Source organism: Anticarsia gemmatalis, chromosome 13, assembly GCF_050436995.1.
Source record: "Anticarsia gemmatalis isolate Benzon Research Colony breed Stoneville strain chromosome 13, ilAntGemm2 primary, whole genome shotgun sequence".
NCBI classification, from domain to species: domain Eukaryota; kingdom Metazoa; phylum Arthropoda; class Insecta; order Lepidoptera; family Erebidae; genus Anticarsia; species Anticarsia gemmatalis.
The window spans coordinates 9,116,476-9,137,753 of record NC_134757.1 but is presented as its reverse complement, the minus strand read 5'-3'; the positions used below and the strand labels follow the sequence as shown (position 1 = coordinate 9,137,753).

The 21,278-nt window shown below is 34.2% G+C and overlaps 3 protein-coding genes across 4 annotated transcripts; 2 read left to right on the top strand and 1 right to left on the bottom strand.

The window, feature by feature from the left end:
* The first annotated feature begins 1,020 nt into the window (after positions 1–1,020).
* Positions 1,021–2,375, top strand: DCTN5-p25 (Dynactin 5, p25 subunit). The gene is made up of 4 exons (XM_076121609.1): positions 1,021–1,178; positions 1,245–1,432; positions 1,635–1,746; positions 2,046–2,375. Exons 1-4 carry the CDS (start codon positions 1,131–1,133, stop codon positions 2,244–2,246), a joined length of 549 nt encoding a protein of 182 aa, XP_075977724.1. The 5' UTR covers positions 1,021–1,130; the 3' UTR covers positions 2,247–2,375.
* A 692-nt stretch (positions 2,376–3,067) lies between these two features.
* PAN2 (PAN2-PAN3 deadenylation complex catalytic subunit PAN2) lies at positions 3,068–16,707 on the top strand. Of its 2 annotated transcripts, XM_076121670.1 has the most exons (23): positions 3,068–3,290; positions 4,084–4,250; positions 5,090–5,259; positions 5,708–5,828; positions 6,109–6,308; positions 6,704–6,932; positions 7,572–7,711; positions 7,932–8,084; positions 8,243–8,339; positions 8,562–8,657; positions 9,199–9,315; positions 9,468–9,549; positions 9,762–9,919; positions 10,308–10,569; positions 10,676–10,705; positions 11,039–11,181; positions 11,779–11,969; positions 12,336–12,420; positions 12,735–12,823; positions 13,384–13,501; positions 13,834–14,042; positions 14,391–14,540; positions 14,811–16,707. In XM_076121670.1, exons 1-22 carry the CDS (start codon positions 3,239–3,241, stop codon positions 14,509–14,511), a joined length of 3,030 nt encoding a protein of 1,009 aa, XP_075977785.1. In that variant the 5' UTR covers positions 3,068–3,238; the 3' UTR covers positions 14,512–14,540; positions 14,811–16,707. The 2 variants fall into 2 exon arrangements, with proteins under 2 accessions (XP_075977785.1, XP_075977787.1); XM_076121672.1 differs by lacking the exon at positions 10,676–10,705.
* A 120-nt stretch (positions 16,708–16,827) lies between these two features.
* LOC142977758 (potassium/sodium hyperpolarization-activated cyclic nucleotide-gated channel 1-like) lies at positions 16,828–21,139 on the bottom strand. Its single transcript, XM_076121844.1, has 8 exons — positions 20,892–21,139; positions 20,265–20,436; positions 19,597–19,902; positions 19,102–19,303; positions 18,707–18,798; positions 17,957–18,142; positions 17,452–17,641; positions 16,828–17,177 (listed from the first exon to the last, which is right to left on the bottom strand). Exons 1-8 carry the CDS (start codon positions 21,137–21,139, stop codon positions 16,828–16,830), a joined length of 1,746 nt encoding a protein of 581 aa, XP_075977959.1.
* Between the last annotated feature and the right edge of the window lie 139 nt (positions 21,140–21,278).

Genomic DNA, 21,278 nt, shown 5'->3' with positions numbered 1-21,278 from the left:
ACTTCCTTACCTCGTACATTATTTACATTTACTAAAAATAATTAGGAACTGAATCCTAGGCAATTGAGTGTAATAAAAAGTTCTGGATACCTAACGCTCCATAGGCTAAAGGTACCTAAATCCTAATAGAAATAAATGTAAAAGTATATAGTACATCGAATCTAGGTGCTGGACTGATATTCGGACCTATCTCGACTATTTCATAATAACAGCTGTACTTTTAAAATAAAAGTGTATTTTAAGTAAAAAGTTAATAACATTTAACTTACATCATGTTATTTCTTCCTGGTTGCGCTGATAACGCCATCATTTGATTTCCCTGCGGATAGTCTGAAAAACATTTATTACTTTGAATATCCTTGTCAATGTCGCGTGCATTACAAAAATTGTGATAAAAATTAAATTCTTACTTGCTCCGACTCGAGCTTCTCTTATTATGTATCTATCCATTTTACAATAATGTTTTTATGGCTTTAGTCGTTATTGTTATTATTTAAAACACATTAACTGGTTTTCTTTTGTGAAACGTGATAATTAGTTGAGATTTTTTTTCAAACAATAAAATTGTAATTGGCGCCAATTTTGTTTTTTTTTTATTGTGTTCCTAATGACATTTTGACACAATAAAGTAATCAGTTCTATTACGTAAGTGGAAAGATAAAATGTAAACTTTTTTGCTTTTCCCGGTAGTAACTGATAAACTGGTCATAACTGCCAAAATAATTTTACATGTAGCCATTAGGGGTTCAGAAAAAAATTATTTTACCTTTTTCTAAATTAATGGTAGCCAAATTATATATCTTTGATCAAATCAACCAGTACGCTTGTTTTATGACAAATTATATTAAAACAACTATAAATTTTTTGTTGAAATTAAATTATTGATAGGATACACCAAATTGATTATAAAAATATAATTTGAAAACTATAACAACCTGCGTAAACTACTTCAACTTTCCAATTCACGCAGTGCACCAAGCCAAGTTACCATCTATGACATCTCTGTCATTGTCAAATTAAAAATTTGACAAGTTTGACAATCTACTGTCCCTGTGATTGTGTCAATTTCTTTAGGCGAATGAATCATTATTAACAGTAAATAATACTTATTTACACGACAACTAAACATTATGGAGCTTCAAGACACTTACTACAATAAATCCGAATACGTAGAAACTGTAAGTTAAGTCAGCAAATAATGTGTCAGTTGAGAAAACGAAGTGCTAACAACGATATTTTTTTAGGCATCGGGAAACAAAGTTAGCAGACAAACTGTGCTCTGCGGTTCTCAAAACATTGTGCTGCATGGCAAAGTGATCGTTCAAAGCGATGCTATCATCAGAGGAGATCTGGCCAACGTGAAAACAGGAAGGTTTTGTATAATAAGCAAAGGTTCGGTGATACGACCTCCTTTCAAGAAATTCAGTAAAGGGTGAGTAAACTACAGTCTGGCACTGCATTTATAAGATTACAAGCATATTAAATCGGAATGCTATATTAATAAAACGTGTCTTAGTGAGTATATTTTTAGAAGGAAGATTAATTACCAAACAACACATTGTATTGCTATCCTACAATAATAAAATAAGTACCTGAGAAATAGTAAATAATAAAAAATATATATTATTTTCCAGGGTTGCATTCTTCCCGCTTCAAATGGGTGATCATGTGTTTGTAGGAGAGAACACAGTTGTCAATGCAGCTGTTGTCGGATCATATGTTTATATTGGAAAGAATGTTGTTATTGTAAGTATCTTCACTATTAACATTTATATTTATTGAGTACTGGCTACAGCCAGAACTTAGACAGAATATTAGTTATCCCAGTATTGACTCTATGAAGTGACAATCAGTATAAATATTTTTTTCTACAAATCATTTTTTGAAATAAAAATTAAGAGAAGAAAAATTTACAGCTATAAACTGTACCTTAATGAAATCTTTTACTAGTTATGAAAGTAAAATCATAATAAGTAACTTAGTAAAATCATAAACTCAACTTTATTAAGATAATAATATTATAATAATTAATTTTATGATTACAGGGAAGAAGGTGTGTTCTCAAAGACTGCTGTATGATTGAAGACAACTCAGTTCTTCCTGCTGAAACAGTGGTACCATCATTTGCAAGATACTCCGGCAGTCCTGCTCGGCTCATCACTACATTACCCGAAGCTACTCCAGATCTCATGACAGAATTCACTAAAAGCTACTATCAACATTTCTTACCTACTACAGTACAATAATTATAAGAAAAACACATTCTATTTATTTTATTTTGCATCTATTTAGTCTATTAACAATAATATTAAGCTAATATCACATATATTATACAAAAGTTTTGTTGAAGCTTCAATAAAAACTATTCATAACTACATATATATTTTTATTTTTAACCTGAGGCTTAGGTAAAACACCAGTGAATAAGTAGGACTTGTAGTTAAAGCAGTTTAGCATTAACGCTATCAAAGTTTTAACAGTATTCATTTATAAGTTGTTAACCATTTTGTTTTATTAAAGGGAACCATTCAATAATCAGAACCGAAAAAATTCGATTGCTTCATCATTGGACCGTAGACCGTCCATAGTAGTATATCATTCAAAACAACATAAATACCTGTAATCATTAATCCGTCTGCAAAAAAAGATATTATAAAATTAAGTTGAACTTTTGATAGGTACTCAGTATACATAAAGGGTTTAAATAAACAAAATATTTCCCGTATAACTAGTAATTTTATAAATTCTTTACTAAAATTTTAGCACATAAATAAATTCTAATTTTGTTTTAATAGAATATTGCTATTTGGTGCGTGTATCCGAATAAAAAGTGAAACGTTTCACCGATCCTTTCCGCACAGCATATTTTAGATTTCAACGATTACAGAAACGTGCAAAATGTACTCTGACTCACATCTTACTTATCACAAAAAATGCGTGGAACGGAACGTAGATACAGTTTGATGACAAGACGCGAGTACTTTTTGTTTTCCAACAAAATCACGGAGCAAAATATAAAGTCGTATTTCACACACAATAAGGAATAGTTTTCTACAGCAACACACAGAGTGTGTTTGCGAGCGTGTGGTTCGTTTTGCGTGAAAATATTCCCGATTGCCGTCGTTGAACCCATGATCTATTTCGTTTTAATTTAAATCAAAATTGTTTAAATACTTTCCTTTGAGTTAAAATAGTGAATATAGATGTTGTGAAATACAGAAACCGCAATATTTTTAATATGGAATATCATTATTCCGACCTCTGCATACCGACGGATCATCTCCTAAATGGTGGGTATTAGTTTTCTAAGTTAAATAAATGTACAGGAAGAATGTTTATCAGTAACTTAGAGAAGTTCACTTTATTTTACCCTAAGCTATTACGCAATGCAGATGTCAGATCACAACAGTGTTGTTTTTACTATTTTATATAAGTAAACAAAGGTGTTTGTGTTAGATGTCGTATTTTAAATAACAACCAATAACTTTTAAAGTAAGCTACCAATACTTGATTACTAAGCTGGTTCCGTACAGTTATCTTGAAACATTTGTTCTAATAACGATCTGACCAAAGACTGACAGTAGGATGAATTGAAAATGAACTTAAAGTGCATCAAAGTTTTTGTATTTTATGATGCAGGTTCCTTCCTTAATCTATTTATAATATTTCGTAAAGAAGTTTTTAGGTCGCTAAGAATGAGTCTTCTTTGAAACTTGTTGCTTTTATCATTCATCACAAGCATTGAATCTCAAAAACCAACACTACATTTAGTTCATTATATATAGGACAACAAGTGGATTGGCAAACTTTTGCAAAGGGAAAGTTGTGTTTAAACTATGTAATAAATCGCAGATAAATAAACTGACTAGGTATTAATGGAACTTAAATCTACTTTACAATGTTAGTAAGAATATAAAAATAATTATTCTAAGAGAAGTAGGTCAAATACTTTAGCAGTGATATGAAAGAATACTGGCCAGTAATGAAAAAAAAATTGAAGAATTTATTCCATAAGCAATGTGTTTGATTTTAGACCTATCTCAGACACTGTTATTTCTTAAAATATATTTTTAAATGTCCCAGGTCCATATGCATCAGAATATGCTGGCCACACACAATACATGGTGCCTAACCAAGAGGCAGAGTATGAAGTGCGTGCCAGTGTGCTGGTGGATGGAGGAGATAGATTTGGAGTATCAGCTGTTGTCTTTGACAAGTATGAAGAGCTGATATGGATGGGGAATCAAGGAGTAAGTTGAACAATAAATATATTTTTTGTGGAAAACATATCTATAGTCCTTGCAAGTGGTGGTATTTTTTTATTACTTCTTTTGTGAAATTTCAAGTGTCTGTATGGAAAAGAAGGCCTCAATATCATTGGCTTAATTATCTGTTGATTTCCTTGAAATAAAATCTAGATGCTATTAAAAGCTTATTGCTCATATATTATGTAGGTAGATTAGGTGTTCCAAAAAAGAGTAATGTAATTTATTATTATATACTGAAGTTGTAATACAAAAAACTAAAATAGAAATTCTTTTGTAATAACTAATTTTATTTAGGTGTGAAAGTGATTGCTATGTAAAATTTGATCAATGACTTAGATAAGATAATGTATTACTCATTATGCAAGTAAAGTTATGTATGTGTGAATATTGCTTAACAATGACACATGCTGATAATAATATGTTGTAAGTTCAAGGAGAAATTTTATATGTATTTCTTTATTATTTACTCAACTGCAGATCATGATAATGATAATGGGTAGGCTTGTAATATTTTATTTTTAAAAGGTTTATCATCTTCAAATTATGTTCTTGTAATAATACCAAATGTTGGGCCCTCTTATACCTTGGGAGTAAAAACAATATTGTACATATACTATATACCATATCTGACAAATAGCATTATAGTACATATATTTTGCTTTTTGCCCCCAGCCTAGACTTGGCCAGTGTGGTGGTCTCAAGGTTTAACTTTTCCCTCATTCTGGAAGGTGATCCTTGCCCAGCAGTAATGGGTTAAATGATTATTCAATCAAAATCAAAATCAATTCAATTTCATTAATTTGATGTGTTTCGTTTTCTAGGGTCATGTAACATCATACTATGGTCCAGCAATGCAGAAGTACACATCATTCCAAGTCCATGAATCAGAAGAAGTTAGAGATATTATTACTTTAGAACAAGGAATTTATGCTCTTACTAAAAGCACTTTGAGGCACCAGATCAGAAGGGGTATACCGAAACATACACACAAGTAAGTTTATAAATATGAGCTGTATGGTAAATAGAATGAAATAATTGTAGACAAACATACAACACATGGCTCAAACTAAAGAACTGCTTTTTTAAAATAAAAAACTATAAACTTCCTATTAGTGTAATTAATATTTTTTGAAAAATTATCAATATTGTTTCATCTAAGTGTGAGCTTATAAGAGACAAACTTTCATACAGGTCAAACAGAGCCTGGTATGAAGTTAGTTTATTAAATAACTGCAGCTAACATTGAAGCAATGGGAAGTTTTTTAAAGTATTAAAACCAATAACAGAAGGTTGGCGGTAGCTAGAGCAAATTCGAACTCTTTTTGGTTTTTACCCATCAGTTAATCTGACTTGTTGTTGATCAATTTAAGAAATGTAGGTACAGTCATACATAATTTTAAAGTTCTGCTAATGTTTATGGACAATCTATTTGTTTTCAGATCTGCTAACATGATTGACATGCAGTGTCTATATCAAGTCAGTACCACAAAACTCCTAATGGGAGGTCATCAGGACAAACTGATTGATTTGGATCTCACTAAAATGATAGAAACTGTTATTGTAAGTATTTTACTAATGATTTATTATGATTTCCTTTTTTTATTAGGGTCTCGTATCCAAAGTATATAAACCCCTATTACTGATTTAATATTGTTCACATTACATAACATATGATACAGATACCAATCAAATATGATATACAGATACAATTTTTCAAAAGGTCTGTGTTAATCATTCTTTAGAACAATAATGTATTAAATTTGAATATAGACTAAAAATACCTCATTCTTGTATATTCTTCAAGTAATTGTTTCTTTTAACTGTTTTATGCATCTTACAGCCAATCAAAGAAGAGGGCTGTGCAGTTCTCCGAAGCGGCGGTGGTTCTCTAGTTGGTTGCGGGAGTGCTAACGGTATGGTAGCACTTCGAGACATAAGGAGCCCTGTATCGGCTGAACATACCTTCAGAGCACATTCAGCTTGCTTATCAGACTTAGATATGCAAGGAGATTTGCTTATTACTTGTGGATTTACACAGTCGTGAGTATTAGTGTATTGAGTTTTGTAGCTAAGTTAGTGTGAGGTTTTCTTTTCTTTTTCCTTGCTACGAGTGGGTCAGTTAATGTGTTCTTATTTATTGTGAGTTAAATTTATCTGGAACATTGGTCAGCAAATTGGCGAGTCAATTCTAATAAGTCTGCTTTATACTCTCCTACCACCAATTAAGATTAAGGTGAAACCTAAACAAAGAAATGTTTGAGTATAATCACAGCGCATTCATTTAGCTACATAACTAAAGTTATACGACCTGATTTTTCATCATCAACTTCACTCAAAGAATAATTATGTCATATTCTTGGCAGGCAAAGTATGGAAAATCTATCCAAAATGCTACGTAAAATTCGTCTCTAAAAATATTTTTTTCTCCCTTACAGAGGAGGTATGCCAGTAGCAGAGCCCTACGTGTTAGTATGGGACGTGCGCTGTCTCCGTGCTAACCGTGCCCCGGGCGAAGGATCGTGGTCTCTATCGACTGCTTCACCACCGTTGCTATTGCACTTCTTACCTGCCTTCTCTGGGAGAGCAGTGGCGTTAGCTGGCGATGGCCATGTTGCTTTATTACATGTAAACGCGCCTGATTCTGCTGACCAGTCTGTGTTTCAGGTTAGTGTAGACATTAATTTACGACTTTTGTTATTACATAGTTTTAGTATAAAAACTTATAGCCACAAATGTCCGTGGTCTAGTGTTAATGGTTCTCACGACGGCAACTTGGCGAGAGGTTTCGGGTTTGATTCTCTTGTTAGTAAAAATCTCCGCGATGCAAGATACAATTTTAAAGTGGGAGCTATACTTTTAAAAGGTCAAAAGAAGATAAGGTACAAATGCACGTTAGGTTTTGATGAAAAAGTGTTTTAACATCTTTTAACAATGTCTAGCTTCATGGTAAAATAAAATAGGAACATGATTCTTCATCTATAGTATTAAAAATTAAATATTGAAACGTATCAATTGAATTATTGAGACACTCATAGCCATTTGCGCTCACCAGTCGGTAAACGATCTGTGGGTTAAGCAACCGTTGGCGCGGTCATTGTATAGATGGGTGACCGCATAGTGGTATTTGAGCTTGGCATTTCCGTGCTTCGCAGGGCACGTAAAAAGTCGATCCCGGTTGTTGTCTACTAAGATCACAGTCGTTAAGCCATGTCAAAGGCCTTCTGACGGCTTGAACAACTTTGACACTAGGTTGACGACTAACCATACGACAAACAAACAATTAAATTATTTTCTTCATTTCAGGTGGACACTCAAAGTTCCCTCTGCAGTGTAATGGACGTGTCTTCCACTAGTCAAGCGATAGTGTTCGGCGACCAAGCGGGACATTTGCACTTGTTCTCACCACAACACAACCATGAACCTGTGTTCAATAACTTTTCAAGGTAATTTATTATTTAATTACTTGCTATTGATTTCCATGCTATTTTATTTTGTAATCTTTTTATACTTCATTGATATTCTCTGGAAATTTTGTAGAAAATACGGATACTTCCAAATTGAAATCTCTAAAATAAAAAAATACTCTCGTTAAACTTTCACCGTTTTTTGCACAAACATGCATATAAATAATTTATCATACATCCTAATGTTATTTTTTTGTAGAGCAACAGAATTCGCAGATCAAGTAGTTGGTCTTCCATACGTTGGGTTCAACGACACCACATTCCAGTATTCGTCCGTACACCTCCCCGCCTTAGCAACCGGCAGCAAATGGTTCAATGAGCTGCCTGAACAATTCTTTAAGAAGATTTACAGGTAAATCCCATAAAAATACAAGTAACATTTCATTCCCAATATTCCGTGAGACTTCATTGACATTTGATTAGGCCTAGCTTACCACTTGAACTACAGGAGTCAGGTAAATTAGCTTTTGATGTACACTATCTGTTTTTAAGGTTATGTTTTATTTACAGGAAACCCAAACCCATTGATCCAGAAGTGTTGAAATCTATGAAAATGCAAGGTCCTATTGGATATGCGCCGAATCCGAGATCTTTTAAAAGGAATCAGGTATCATGTTAACAAAAAGAGAACATTTCAATTCTGTTTTAAACTAGAGCACAATAATCCAATTCATTTATTAGTGACTAATAGACAAATTGACAGCTTTTTTCATTTGATTATACTTAAGAATCCCTATAAAAAAACAGCTGTATATTCCTTAAAATATAATACCTAACCTACGTATGTTATGAGTGAGAAGATTTTAATATATTATTATAATAATTTCAGATGCCGTATATAGAGGATACGTTAGAAGACTTGAACGCGTCCAAACAGAATGATAACAAATACAATTCACAGCCTATACCCAAGCATTATCAAAAGGTATACAAGTTATTTATTTACGACGTTACACGTTATCGCTGTATTTGAACGTGAACAGGTATTTATTTGTGTTATTATTGACAACATTATATATTACTATACATTCGTTTTAAAAAAATATAATATGCCTAAATTGTGTGTAAACCACAACAGGTACAGTACAAAGTGTATTCTTGTTGAAGTTAAAAAGTAAGATTGCGTACATACAGTTTGTAATTGACAATGGTTGCATCGTCTCAAGACGTATAGACGCTCAAAATACTTTTATTGGGTCATTACAAACATGCAAGCTACGTCATGTCATATTCCTATGATTCTTTTGATTATGACGTAGTTCGGACGTTTGTAATGGACCGAGTAGAGATGTGTTTATCATAAAATTTCAACTTATTGCTATCATAATTAAGTATTCTGTACTGAGTAACTTAACCTGTCGTGTAAGTTATCGGTACATCGTTGCCTACAGCCTGAGGGGTTTCCAAATTGATTGATGCGGAGAGGAAAAAATCGCTGCAAAGTTTTAATAAATGTGTTGTTTCAGATTGAATTACGTTATAACAAACATGGTCCGAACGACGATTTGGAAAAGTGCAACAAAACAGGGCTTCCAGGTTTAGAGGCAACGTTACCTAATTCATATTGCAATTCTATGTTACAAGTAAGTTTGTCTAAAATAACATTTGATATTTTTAAGTATTTTTAGCACATTCCTGAATCAAAGGAAAATTTACATTTCTTCATAAAGAAGTTAAGATATTCATTAGTATACAGCTATATGAAGAAATTAATTTAAAGTAATATTATTTACAGGTTTTATATTACACAATGCCAGTAAAGTCTACACTATTGGCACACACATGCGCGAAAGAATTTTGCCTTAGTTGCGAATTAGGTATGGTACAGTTTATATATAGATTTGTATACATGGTGTGGTGTACTACTCTGTAGTGGAGGCAGAAATGTTTACGGGCTAAAGAAGCTAAAATATTACGAAATTTAGAATAAGAATGATGCTTCTAACTGATAAAAATTGATTTAGTATTTTTTACGTTTCCATTTGACTAGCAATATGTATCAACGGTTAAAGATTTTAATATGTTTCAGGTTTTTTATTCAGAATGTTAGACACATCGGGCGGCGCGCCGTGTCAAGCTAACAACTTTCTACGCGCTTTCCGCACAGTCCCCGAAGCAGCGGCGTTAGGGCTGATATTACCTGACCGCGGACCTGACTCACGGCTCGATCTAGTCGCTTTGATACAGGTAGACTTTTAAGTTTTAGAATAAGATTAATGATTGAATTTATGTGAATCGTTAAACAAGAACCCATGTTTTCGCATATTCAATTAGAAATCGTGCGGTGATCAGAAAGTAGCCATATGTCAGGGCCAGCCATATGCTTGGCCCTGTTCGGCGACTAGCTTTTTATGATGGGAAATAACGTGTTCAAAAAAATCATCAAACCTACTATGATAAAACTGGACCATAGAAATTTTGATTTGTGAATATTTTAACGTAATCAAAAATAAAATGCTGATTGTGCTTTAACTTTAATTTTATAAAATTTAAATAAATGGTCTCTGCTATCATAGCCTATATTAAATTCTAAGCTCTAAATGAAATCAACAATTAATAATTCAGCAATCCACAGAGTTGGAATCGCTTCATTCTGCATCAAATACACTACGAAATACTCGAAACGCGGAAGAAAGAGAAGGAACTAGCTCTCCTCGCGAACAGTCCGCCGAAGCCGTCCCGAGTATCTACGAAAGTAAACCGTAGTTTGTCGACGCAAGTCAACGGGCAATACACCGTGGAAGAATATCAGTATACGGAGCTAGAGTTTCTTGGTCCTGCTACTGAGTTTGAACAAGAGGAGTTGAGAGAAGATGGATGGACGGCGAGAGAAGATGGTAAGAGTTCTCTTTCTTAAGTTACTTTACTTATAAAATTGTCGTAATTTTTACTGAACTGGATGGAATTGGTATAAATTTAATGTTATTATGATCTTTTTAATAGTCATCATTTTTGGAACAACGGATTATGGAGGTAGGTATAAGCGATGTTATGCTATCTAACTAATATGGTAGATATAGCATTTGAAGGATATTTATAAAAATAATTTCTTACAGTGTGTGAGTTGAATTTTTTTCTTGTGTGATTTGTTTTTCTCATTTTAATAATACTAAACTAATAGCTGTTCTTCCCATGCCTGAGTCATTTTAAAGGCTCAATATTTGACTTATAATCCGCCACTATATTTCAGTTTCTTTTAAGAACAACCAGTGCAAGAATCTACTGGGTATATAATTGCGCTTATTAAAATCATGTTACACTAAAAAAAGTAATAGAAAAATACATTTTAATTATTACATGGTACAGGTGCAGGCGACGCCGACACGGTGCAAGTCGACAACCACGAGTTGACGAACAACCAACAAGCCGACCGGGAAGAGTCGGAGATATCGCAACTATTCGCCATCGGCAGACATCAGCTCAACCGTTGTCTTAAGTGTAATAAAGAGGTTAGTACTTATAAAAATAACTTGAGGACATTGACTGTTAAAACATTTGCTGTTTTTTTTATAACCGTGGTGCGAGTTTCAATTTATTCCTAATCTGAACTTATTCATCTAACAATAAGGATATAATAAGTAAATGATAATAATTATTTAAATATTTGACAAATAAATGATTATGATTAGCAATATACGCAATATGATGTTACTATGGTGAGTATATTTTGAAAATATTTTAAACTAGATAACTAATTTAATATTATTATTTTCTTTTATTGCTCTTTTGACATTTACAATGTCAGATATTTCTTAATTTTCATTCGCATGCATAGTTAAATATATTTCTCGGGATTAATTTTGACAACAGTTGCGTGATTTTCTACTGTTGGCATTGTCGACTAGCAATTTATTTATTGTTCTGCAAAATACGCTATAGATACTGCTGATCAGTCCATACAAAATTCAATTATACCGTAAGTCAGTAGTAGAAAATTGCCGCACAGTATTTTAAGTCATTTTCTTTAATAAGTTTTATTTTTTTTACTTTTTTTATTTAAACACGCGGCTATTAAAGAAGTATAACATGTGCATTGTGCGTGTCAGGAGGGTCGCGAGTCCGTGGTGCTGGCGTGTGCGCTGCAGTACCCGGCGGCGGCGCGGGCCGAGGGCGGCGAGGCGCGCGGCGGCTTCCTGGAGCTGGTGCGCGCCTCCCTCGCCGCGCGACGCTCCACGCCCGCCTGGTGTGACACCTGCAACCGGTTCACGCCTACTGTGCAGCGCGGGAGAATCGTGAGGTAACACATATTCAATTTCACAGTTTACAAAATAAGCTTATAAAAGCACACTTTTTTTATTCGGCTGGAAATATAAAACAAAGTAATAAACACTCTTATAATAAAAAAAGGTAAAAACCTTTAACGTTTAGCTATCAATTCATCCCACTTCTGCCTACTGCTGAATATAGGTCTCCAACTTTCTGAGGTTTGAATTGCTTGAAATGATAAAAATACTTACATTATTTTCTAAGCGCATTAAAATTTTCATTGAGTGTAAAAGTAATAATGTACGTGTACGTTTTGTGTTTACGAGCTTATGCAAAACGAAAAAACAAATGAATAAGCTCCACCTAGCGTTATATAATTAACCTCATTCGTCTCCAGATTGCCTCCGATCCTGGCAATAAACTGCGGCGGAGCGACAGTCCGGGAAAAAGCGTACTGGGCGAAGGGCACCCAGAAAGAAATGGTGAGCACTTAACCAACTAACTAGTATAAGTACATTATATTATTATCTTTATATTTGAAGCTGTCAGCGCAAAAGCGGCCTAACCCACAATTTTTTATTCTGACTAGCTCACTGCAAAATACTTAAATATACCTTTATCTAAAGCAAATGTGGAACATCACTTGCTTGAACATAAATAAATGACGTTGCAAAAATTCGATTTTTATTTTCTATTGCTATAAATTCAAAATTGACCTGGCTTTCAGGCCATTTTTGCCTGCGTCCTTCAAAATTAGGCCACTTTTGCGCTGACGGCGTGATTTGTGATATTTTAGCCGGAAGCTAAGCGCGGGGGCGGAGGTAAACCGTGCCGGTATGGATTGCATTGCGCCAGGCCCGGGTGTCACTTCAAACACCCTGATAGGTAAGATGTTTGTTTAACTATGGCTTCAAGCGAAATGTCTGCAATCGTACCGGGAACTTTGGTAAGTGCTATAAGACCGCTTCCTTTAAGTTACATTTTTGACGGTGCAATACTGCTGATGTTCCAATATTTGACCAATACAGTCAACGGTGGTATCTTTACTTTGTCATGGTAACTTTATCTAAACATTATTTAATTACAAATAATAATATGTTTAATTCTAATTATAAGATAGTCATATATTTTTATAACGGTAACTTTCATAAAAAATATGACTTGTGATAAATTATACATTTATCAAATAAAAATACCAGCGGAAGAGTTAATATGGCAAAGTAGAGATGCCACTGTTGATGATAGTGTAAAGTATACCTGGGATGGTATTGTGTGGTTAGTGATGAAAATCGGTACAATTTTAAGATCTAACTGCACATTTTAAAGTAAAAACAATGCACGACAACTATAGTTAAATCTACAGAAATATTGCTGGGTGTGGTGTTTCATTTTCAGACTATGGGGTATCAAATGTAAACTAAAAGGTATTTACTAACAATTTTCAGGCCAAATTCTTCACAAGCCGGTTCATCGAAGAGTCCTACGCAGGAATCGCATTGTGTGTTGCCGCAACAGTTGCTTATCAGATTGCAGTCGGATGGTGACGTCATCATCAATGATAAGGTATATTATTTAGCCTAAAACAAATTTAAGCTAAGAATATAGTCGTTAAGTTTGGTTAACATAAATATTCTGAAAGTAAACTTTTAGCGTTTTACTGTCTCCGCGGCTTTCGCTTAGCGTAAGAGTATATTATTATGCGCCTTCATGTCTACTTACGTGCGTATACGCATATACGAGCAAACGTGTGCCATTAACAAAAAATAAATGTCTCGGTTTTGTGTTCAATATAGTTAATTACCCTCTAGAGTACAAAGCACCTTTCAAGCTTATCCCTATGGATAAACGGTTATACAGAGCTAATAAATTTTTTAATAATTAATTCTCATTTCCAGTGTGAATCCCCAACGGAACCTCACACGCCGAACAACAGGGCTGACAAGCATAAGAACAAGAAGCACGTGACCACGCAATCTGAAGAGGAGTACACGCTGTCCGCCGCAGTGATTTGCGTTGAAGACAACCCTAAGAACTTGGTCGCGTATATACAGACCACGCCCGCGAAAGATGTTGAACCTGTTTGGTACTTATTTAACGATTTAAGGTGAGAAATATGTACCTGTTTAAAGAGTAAAATTAAGTTTCTAATAAATCTGAATATAGCACCGACCGTTTGACCGGATTATGAGTAATAGAATAGATAGTGTACATATTCTGCATTGTACATTACTGTACATATTCTGCATTGTACAGCTTAGCAGTAGAAGTTATTCAAAAATCTACTGCTGTATCTTATCGAATTTTTTGGATCACAGAAATCGTAGAATGGATCACAAAAAGGATTTTTCTCTTTATTTTTGTGCTTTCATTTATGACTTCAATAAATCGATGCGTTTTTATCACTTTGTATTTTTGGGCGAAGCAGTGGTTGATCTTATTGTTTCTATTACAGCATCGTGCCAGTAAGCGCGGAAGAAGTGGTCCAGTTCGGCGCGTGGTGGAAGACCCCGTGCGTGCTGTTCTACACGTCGAGCGCCGCGCGCCCCGCGCCCCTCGAGCACCCCGCCTCATAGCCCACGCTTTTGTATGGACCTTATAACGGGTACGTACAAACATACTACTATAATTAGTATTATATTGATACAGTTTTTAAGTAATATTGTGTCCTTTAAAATTAACATCACTAGTGCTGAATGTATGGAAAACAGGTAAGTAAACATTCATGTAAATGTTAATAAGATGTTCGATATAGTGTTTTAATCCTCGGAATGTAATTGAAGCTATTTATTCATTTAAACCACAACTTGAGTTGTGATTAACTTATTTTATTATAGGTTAAATAAGTGTTATAATGTTGTTTGTCAATCCCCAGTGTTATAGGTCCATACGACATGACCGAGATGTACTACCAGATACCGACAGAAGCGCATTACAACTACATACAATAATTCCTCCCTAGCTCAAGTGGACGCTTAGGCGTTAAGTGGACAAACATAAATGAGAACTATGTGATAGATATATATTATGTGCAAATTGTGGCAATTGAACACTACGAAATAAAGGATTTTTATATTCATGCAGATTCTACTCATAAATCGACGGCCGTTACGTTCAAAGTTCGGTGAGGTTTTTATGTATTACTCTACCATGTAAATCTACCTCCAACACTTATGAAACTGACGGCAAAATACTCACATTTTAAATTCATATCGTCCAATAACATCATATTATTTTCTGCACAGTTTCTGTAAAGTGGGGAGTTATACAGTTTAGATTTACATGGTAATACAACTCGCAGTAGCAAAGCAATGCGATAACATGTGCCTAAACGCCTATTAAATTGCGGTAATATGTAATTCCTTAAAGCCTAACAATGTGCAAATATCTACCTCAAAACATATTCCGTTCCTGTATAGTTCTCACTAAACTTTGAAACGTTGCGGCCGCAGTATGTATTTTTGTAAGCACTGAGGTTATATCAAGAGAAAGACTTATTGACTCAAGATTGTTCTAGTAAATTGTTAGTGAATGAACGAAATGTCCTAAATATTATATTCCTTCTTGTTACGCTGACTTGGATGGGTGACTATCGTTAGAAAAATTAGTTGTTTGCTAGATTTAGACATAATTTTGTAATACATGGTTGCTTCGCTTCCATTTTGCGCCAATGCTCAGGTGCGACAGTTAGCACACAGTTTCGAGGATGTTAATTCATATTTGACTTGTAAGTTGTAGAAGACATGTTTTCGTGTACGCTTGCGTACGTGTACGTGTACTTGTATACGCATATTGATACATTAATCTTGCCGCAAAAACGTTTGGCGGTTACTCCTCGGCGTGTTAATGGGTCGACGAGCTTAAGCTTATGGTAGCTTTGTCAACTGATTTACACAAACCATACGAGAGTGTCCTATATCAGGTCAGCGTTAAAGATTGGTCCTGTATTTTAACTGTTTGTTTAACGTAATCGGCTGGTTAATTAATATTGAGATTATTATCATCAGTTTTTTAAAGAGAATATACTTAATTATGAAAGAAAATCTGTGTTTATTCACGAAGTAACTTATTGATGAAAATTGTTTAGAATTAAGTGATTATTTATTTTGGTTGTGATATTACGAGTAAATTAGCGAACTACAAAATTCTTTCTCTTCCAACAGTTAGGTTTGTTTTTTGGATCGCGTAGACTGTCTGAATAGATCATCGTTTTTTTACCATTTATATTTATTGTTATATGTTGCGGTACACTTACTCTAATGCTACTATGATTGTGATAGTCTAGTACTGGTCTTATGTTAACGACTAAGCTTTATTAAACGTACCCGTAATTCGACTTTAGCTCAAATGTATGTTGTTAAAAGTTGTAGTGAGCTAAATATACAAGTTCCAATTTCGTAATGTTTTCTTCCTTCTACATGTTATCTTGTGTTAAGTCCTGGTTCGATGAAATGACTGATATAGGTAGTTTGAAATTGTTCAAACGGAGTAAAGAAATATGAGTCAATGTTTGAGAGATGAAACAAATTATGCTATTTAACAAAGTAGCTTCGGCTATTAAGATTTTTAGACTCATGTAAAATATAAAGCTAGGAACACATTGTGATTAAGGCCACATTCCATTCGCGCTAAGAATATTTTTTATGGCATCGTAAGTTGTTTTTTAGGCGTTTGTCGAGTCGCAGTGTGTTGCTGGTTTCAAATAAATATTTTCGATTATCAAAATTATTCCGCTTGTACATGGTGGCTGGTTTTAAAATAAACTGAATGTTTAATAATTATGTTGTTTTATTTAACATTCACAAGAACACAAACGATATACTATATTATTAACTTAAAACGAAACTAATCCACTCTCAATTACTTAAATAAGTAGTAAGTGTATGGTCCTCTTATTTCATATTTTCTGATACCTTATCATAATCGCTGGGCATCTCAGCTGTTCTTAACTCTGCCTTATGGTGTTCATCTAACACACGAGTCCTTTCTAATCTATTTATTGCTACCTTCTTTATATTCTCATACACAGTCGGATAGTACGCTATCGTACTGTCAAAATCCTCTTTATCCAGTCTGAATAGTTCACAATTAGTGACTGCCACTGCTGATGCGGTTCTAAATCGATGATCTTGCACTAATGCTATTTCACCGAAGAAATCACCGTCTTCAAGGTGACATATTTCTTTTGCTGATTCTGAGTATATTGCTACAGTTCCTTTGTCAATGAAGTAGAGGCAATCGCCTGAAAAATTCCGAATGTAGTATAATTTTATGCATAGCTACTCTAATTATAGGCTACATTATGAGACTTTATTTCCAATGTGTTATATATTATAGAAGTACAGATATGTATATAATTTGTACGTCGTCTCTATCTACACCGTTGGCGATAATAAGCGTGATGTTACAAAAAAATAACTAAAGAAAAGTTTTTCCCTTATTTAGTATAAGGGAAAAACTTTTCTTTAGTTATTTTACATTACAAAAACGTCTTTCTTTACATTACAAAAACTTACCAATAGTATGTATTTTGAATATAACATCGCCGGCGATGAATATAACAACTCTTAGCTTGAACACAATCTTCATAAGTAAAGATCTAGGCAGCAGTTTCAAGAACTCTAGCTCTCGGACCAATTGTCTCCCCGTATGCATTAGTATGTCGTCATGTAACTGACCGGAGACTGCGTCGAGCATGCGGGACTCCTTAAGAAATATTTTGTAAATAGGTAAAAGATCCTATAAACAGCTAATCTACTTAAGAGCCACGAACCCTTGTAAAGACTAAATATTTCATAAGGAATAGGTATTTCAATAATCTATCCTTGCATGATATGATAGATTATAGACTGGATTTCTCTTTCCCGAAACTCTAAAATATTCTTTGAAAATGCAGTTTTCAAGTCGTTTCTGGGTAGGTATCGTGTTTATTGTTATTTAATTATTATCAGTTAATTTGTTTTACCTTGGACTTATTCAAGTCATATCCTAAACTAAAACTAACTTATTGATATGATGTACCGTAAAGTACTTCGACTGAAAGCGAATAGCGTAGAACTTCAGAATCTTCCTCTTGAGCCTCGGAGGGAACTTTCTCTGTATCAAGTAATGATCAACCTGCGTCTTCATGATGTGAAACATTGCACGAGCTGACTCCGTCCCGAATGTCAACACCACGTATTTCATTGAGAAGTGTAATATTATTAACTGTAAATAAGTAGGTTTAGTATACATTAGCTAAGGTAATGTAATGTACTTTCGGTTGATATTCTGCTACGGCGGATAGTTTCATTGAAACCAGCTAACTGTGCAGGAGTTTGTTTGTGATAACCGACACGAATGAGATTTTAGCCGCAAGATCGACGGCTTTACGAGCTCTCCGAAGCACAGATTTCTACGGTTTCAACTTCTTCACTATGTGCAATCTCTAACAGGAAAACTCAGGCATAACATTTTGGCTCGACAAAGGATTCGTACCCGAGACGTTTCCGCAGCAGTCGCATACACCACCGACCGCGCGACTGAGACGAATTGAACTCAGATAATAAATTAAGTATATGTAAATATAATAATTACTTATAATCTTACCAACTTCATTTATGAATAAGTGCGTGCTAAGTAGGTACCGATATTGCAATTGCTGGGCGCGTGCATGCTACTAATTCTCACGCAAACAAATGTACGTGATTGTATTGTAAAGTAGCCTTCAGTAATCAAGTTATAATCTGAATTTTGTACAGCAATTAAAGGAAAATCTGCTTAATTACTTGCCTTTGAAGACTGCCAAGCAAACACGAAAAATATTTCGAAACATCCCGATCCTTCTATTAGATTCATATTGGTATTCGATGATAGCATACCGACTGAAATAAATGAAGGATAGTTGCTTTAACGGTTTAAATACCATTTATTATTATTTTGTATTTTTTGGTTTTAGCTTATGGAAAAAAGGCGTGAATTTATGTATTTTTGTATGCATTGAAATGGGATTAAAAATTACGGATCTTTCTTTCAGTTGGAATTCTACGCTAACGCTGTGTTTAAATCAGACAATCGCTAACCAAGATTGAATTCTGTGCAACAAAAGAATCTTTATCTTCTTAAAATCTTAGCTACCTAAATCGTATTTAGGATAAAAATCTGGAAAGGGAGCACTACTAACTTACCAGCTCGGTCAAAAGCGTAAAGAAATCTTATTTTAAGAGGCTGGTCCCACAACTTTCCGTATGTCAACCAAGAGCAGTTCCTCGGATTCTCAGGGTAGTAAGTGCCTTCTGTCACGTATTCCACGCAAAATTGAAAGTAAATGTTCCAGGATATGTATAGAAATAGCACAAACAGGACTTTAAATACCGTCGTTTGGAATACCTGATGATATGAAACATTCATTTTGTCACTAAATATTCTCATGTAGTGAATGTAACGAGATAAACCTTATTTATTTCTATAGGTAGTAAATGTGTACTCAATAAAAAAATTAAGCCAGTTTGATCTACTGTGAAAAGACTACAAACTGCTTAAAATATTATTATATTTTCTACACAATTACCTACATTGTTTTTATAAGAATTTACGAATAAAATCAATTAAAATATCTATTCACACTTCAAACTAAATACCCATTAAAAATAAAAATATGTTATTAAAAATGTTGTACTCACAGAAACCCTACTAACAAGCAAAATATTGTCCAGATATTTAATTGAAATAGGTATCCGCATCAGTTTCAAAGTTTCCAAAATAAAAATCAAAGTAATATTGGTATATCCAAACAAAAAGGGAATAAAAGAAGTGGATGAAATCAAATCAGATATAAACCATGTCTTTATGTAGTTACAAGCGATTTTCTTCAAGTCTAAAACAGCTACTTTACAGGAATGTCCTTCGATGTACCCGGTAAAGAAATTGGCTATAATGTTCAGTAAAGTTACGAAGTCAAATACACATATTAGCCACACGTGACAATCCTAGAACGATAAAAATTGCAAGTTAACCAAAAAAGGCCATTTTGGTTCCATTTCTTACAATTAATGCAATTTCTTATTTCATTTGCAAAATGATATTAAATAAGGTATATAAACAAGTTATCTAATACTTGAGGAATTCATAGACAGAATGGTTTCAATTTCGTTATTAAGTGTAGTATTTTTATTATTAGTAGGTATGTGTAAGCGCACTTGCCAAAATAAATAATAGGGGAATCCCTGTACGCCTAACTTTTCACATAGCTCTTTTAAATGACTCTTGAGAAAATGCAATAAAAAATATCGATTGAGAACTGACCTAAACAGTGGTACTATGAGAAATTGAACATAGGTAAGATACTAACGCGAAGACCGGCATTCAGTTGACTGTAATGTACAGCTAAAGATAACGAGAGTATGAGCATGAATAATAACATTATAACTTCCATGTACAGACGGAGCCTGCTGAAGGGATGGATCGTAAACGGGTAGTTCTTGAAGTGACGGTACTTTTCAGCGCAAAGAGCTGCGTAGGACCTGAATACGAAGTGAAAGATTTGATTGTTTTAACATTGTTGCTGCCTATAAATACAATTTATTATATGGTCAGGTTATTAGTGGTTCAAAAGATTACTCTGGGACATATTATTATATTAAATTATAATCGTAGTGTATTTCAAAAACATCGTCCGCGTTTTAGCAACGAACTTAATCTTAAACAGTGTTAGACAAAAAATAGGACTGAGTTCGTTTGTTCTCTAGACTTTCTTTGCAGCAGCTGAACATTTAGTTTAGATATTCGTCGTAAATACTTGATCGGACTATTTGGGGCGAATTTGTGCAAAACATGCTTCGGAGAGCACGTAAAAAGTCGGTCCCGGTTGTTGTCAATGAAGGTACCAGCCATTAGGCCTCGTCAAAGGCCTTCGGGCAGCTTGTACAACTTTGACACTAGCTATTGACCACTAACTATACGATAAGAAGAAGATTACCTGTACATATTCAGAGCCCTAACATCGCAAGTATGGACAGTAGTTAACCCAAAGATGCATTTCCTTAACATCCCCATCTCTAAATAAAAAGCAGTCAGTTTCTCTTCACCAATATGACACTCATGGCCATGAAAGTAGCCGTGTGAAGTCACACCCTGCAATATATTCTTTTCCATTGCTATATTCATGAATGGTTCTTCTGCAGCCTTGCTTTTCTCTTGTTCAGTTTTGGCTGTATTTGCTGACATATTTGTGTTTTTAGTGATACTGATATCAATCGAAATTAAATTCAAGCAAAAATGTGCGAACTTTTTGAGTTTTAACTGTCAAAGAAGAAACTCCATAGAGCGTACTAACGTCAATGTCCTCTAGGTATAAAGTTTGGTA

Coding starts and splice junctions, on each gene's coding strand:
- DCTN5-p25 (XM_076121609.1), top strand. CDS start 1,131: ATGGAGCTTCAAGACACTTACTACAATAAATCCGAATACGTAGAAACT. Junction 1,179..1,244: donor AATCCGAATACGTAGAAACT/GTAAGTTAAGTC, acceptor ATATTTTTTTAG/GCATCGGGAAACAAAGTTAG. Junction 1,747..2,045: donor TTGGAAAGAATGTTGTTATT/GTAAGTATCTTC, acceptor TTATGATTACAG/GGAAGAAGGTGTGTTCTCAA.
- PAN2 (XM_076121670.1), top strand. CDS start 3,239: ATGGAATATCATTATTCCGACCTCTGCATACCGACGGATCATCTCCTA. Junction 5,260..5,707: donor ATACCGAAACATACACACAA/GTAAGTTTATAA, acceptor ATTTGTTTTCAG/ATCTGCTAACATGATTGACA. Junction 8,340..8,561: donor GATCTTTTAAAAGGAATCAG/GTATCATGTTAA, acceptor TAATAATTTCAG/ATGCCGTATATAGAGGATAC.
- LOC142977758 (XM_076121844.1), bottom strand. CDS start 21,139: ATGTCAGCAAATACAGCCAAAACTGAACAAGAGAAAAGCAAGGCTGCA. Junction 19,903..20,264: donor AACTGAATGCCGGTCTTCGC/GTTAGTATCTTA, acceptor TTATCGTTCTAG/GATTGTCACGTGTGGCTAAT. Junction 17,642..17,956: donor TTCAGTCGAAGTACTTTACG/GTACATCATATC, acceptor ATATTTCTTAAG/GAGTCCCGCATGCTCGACGC.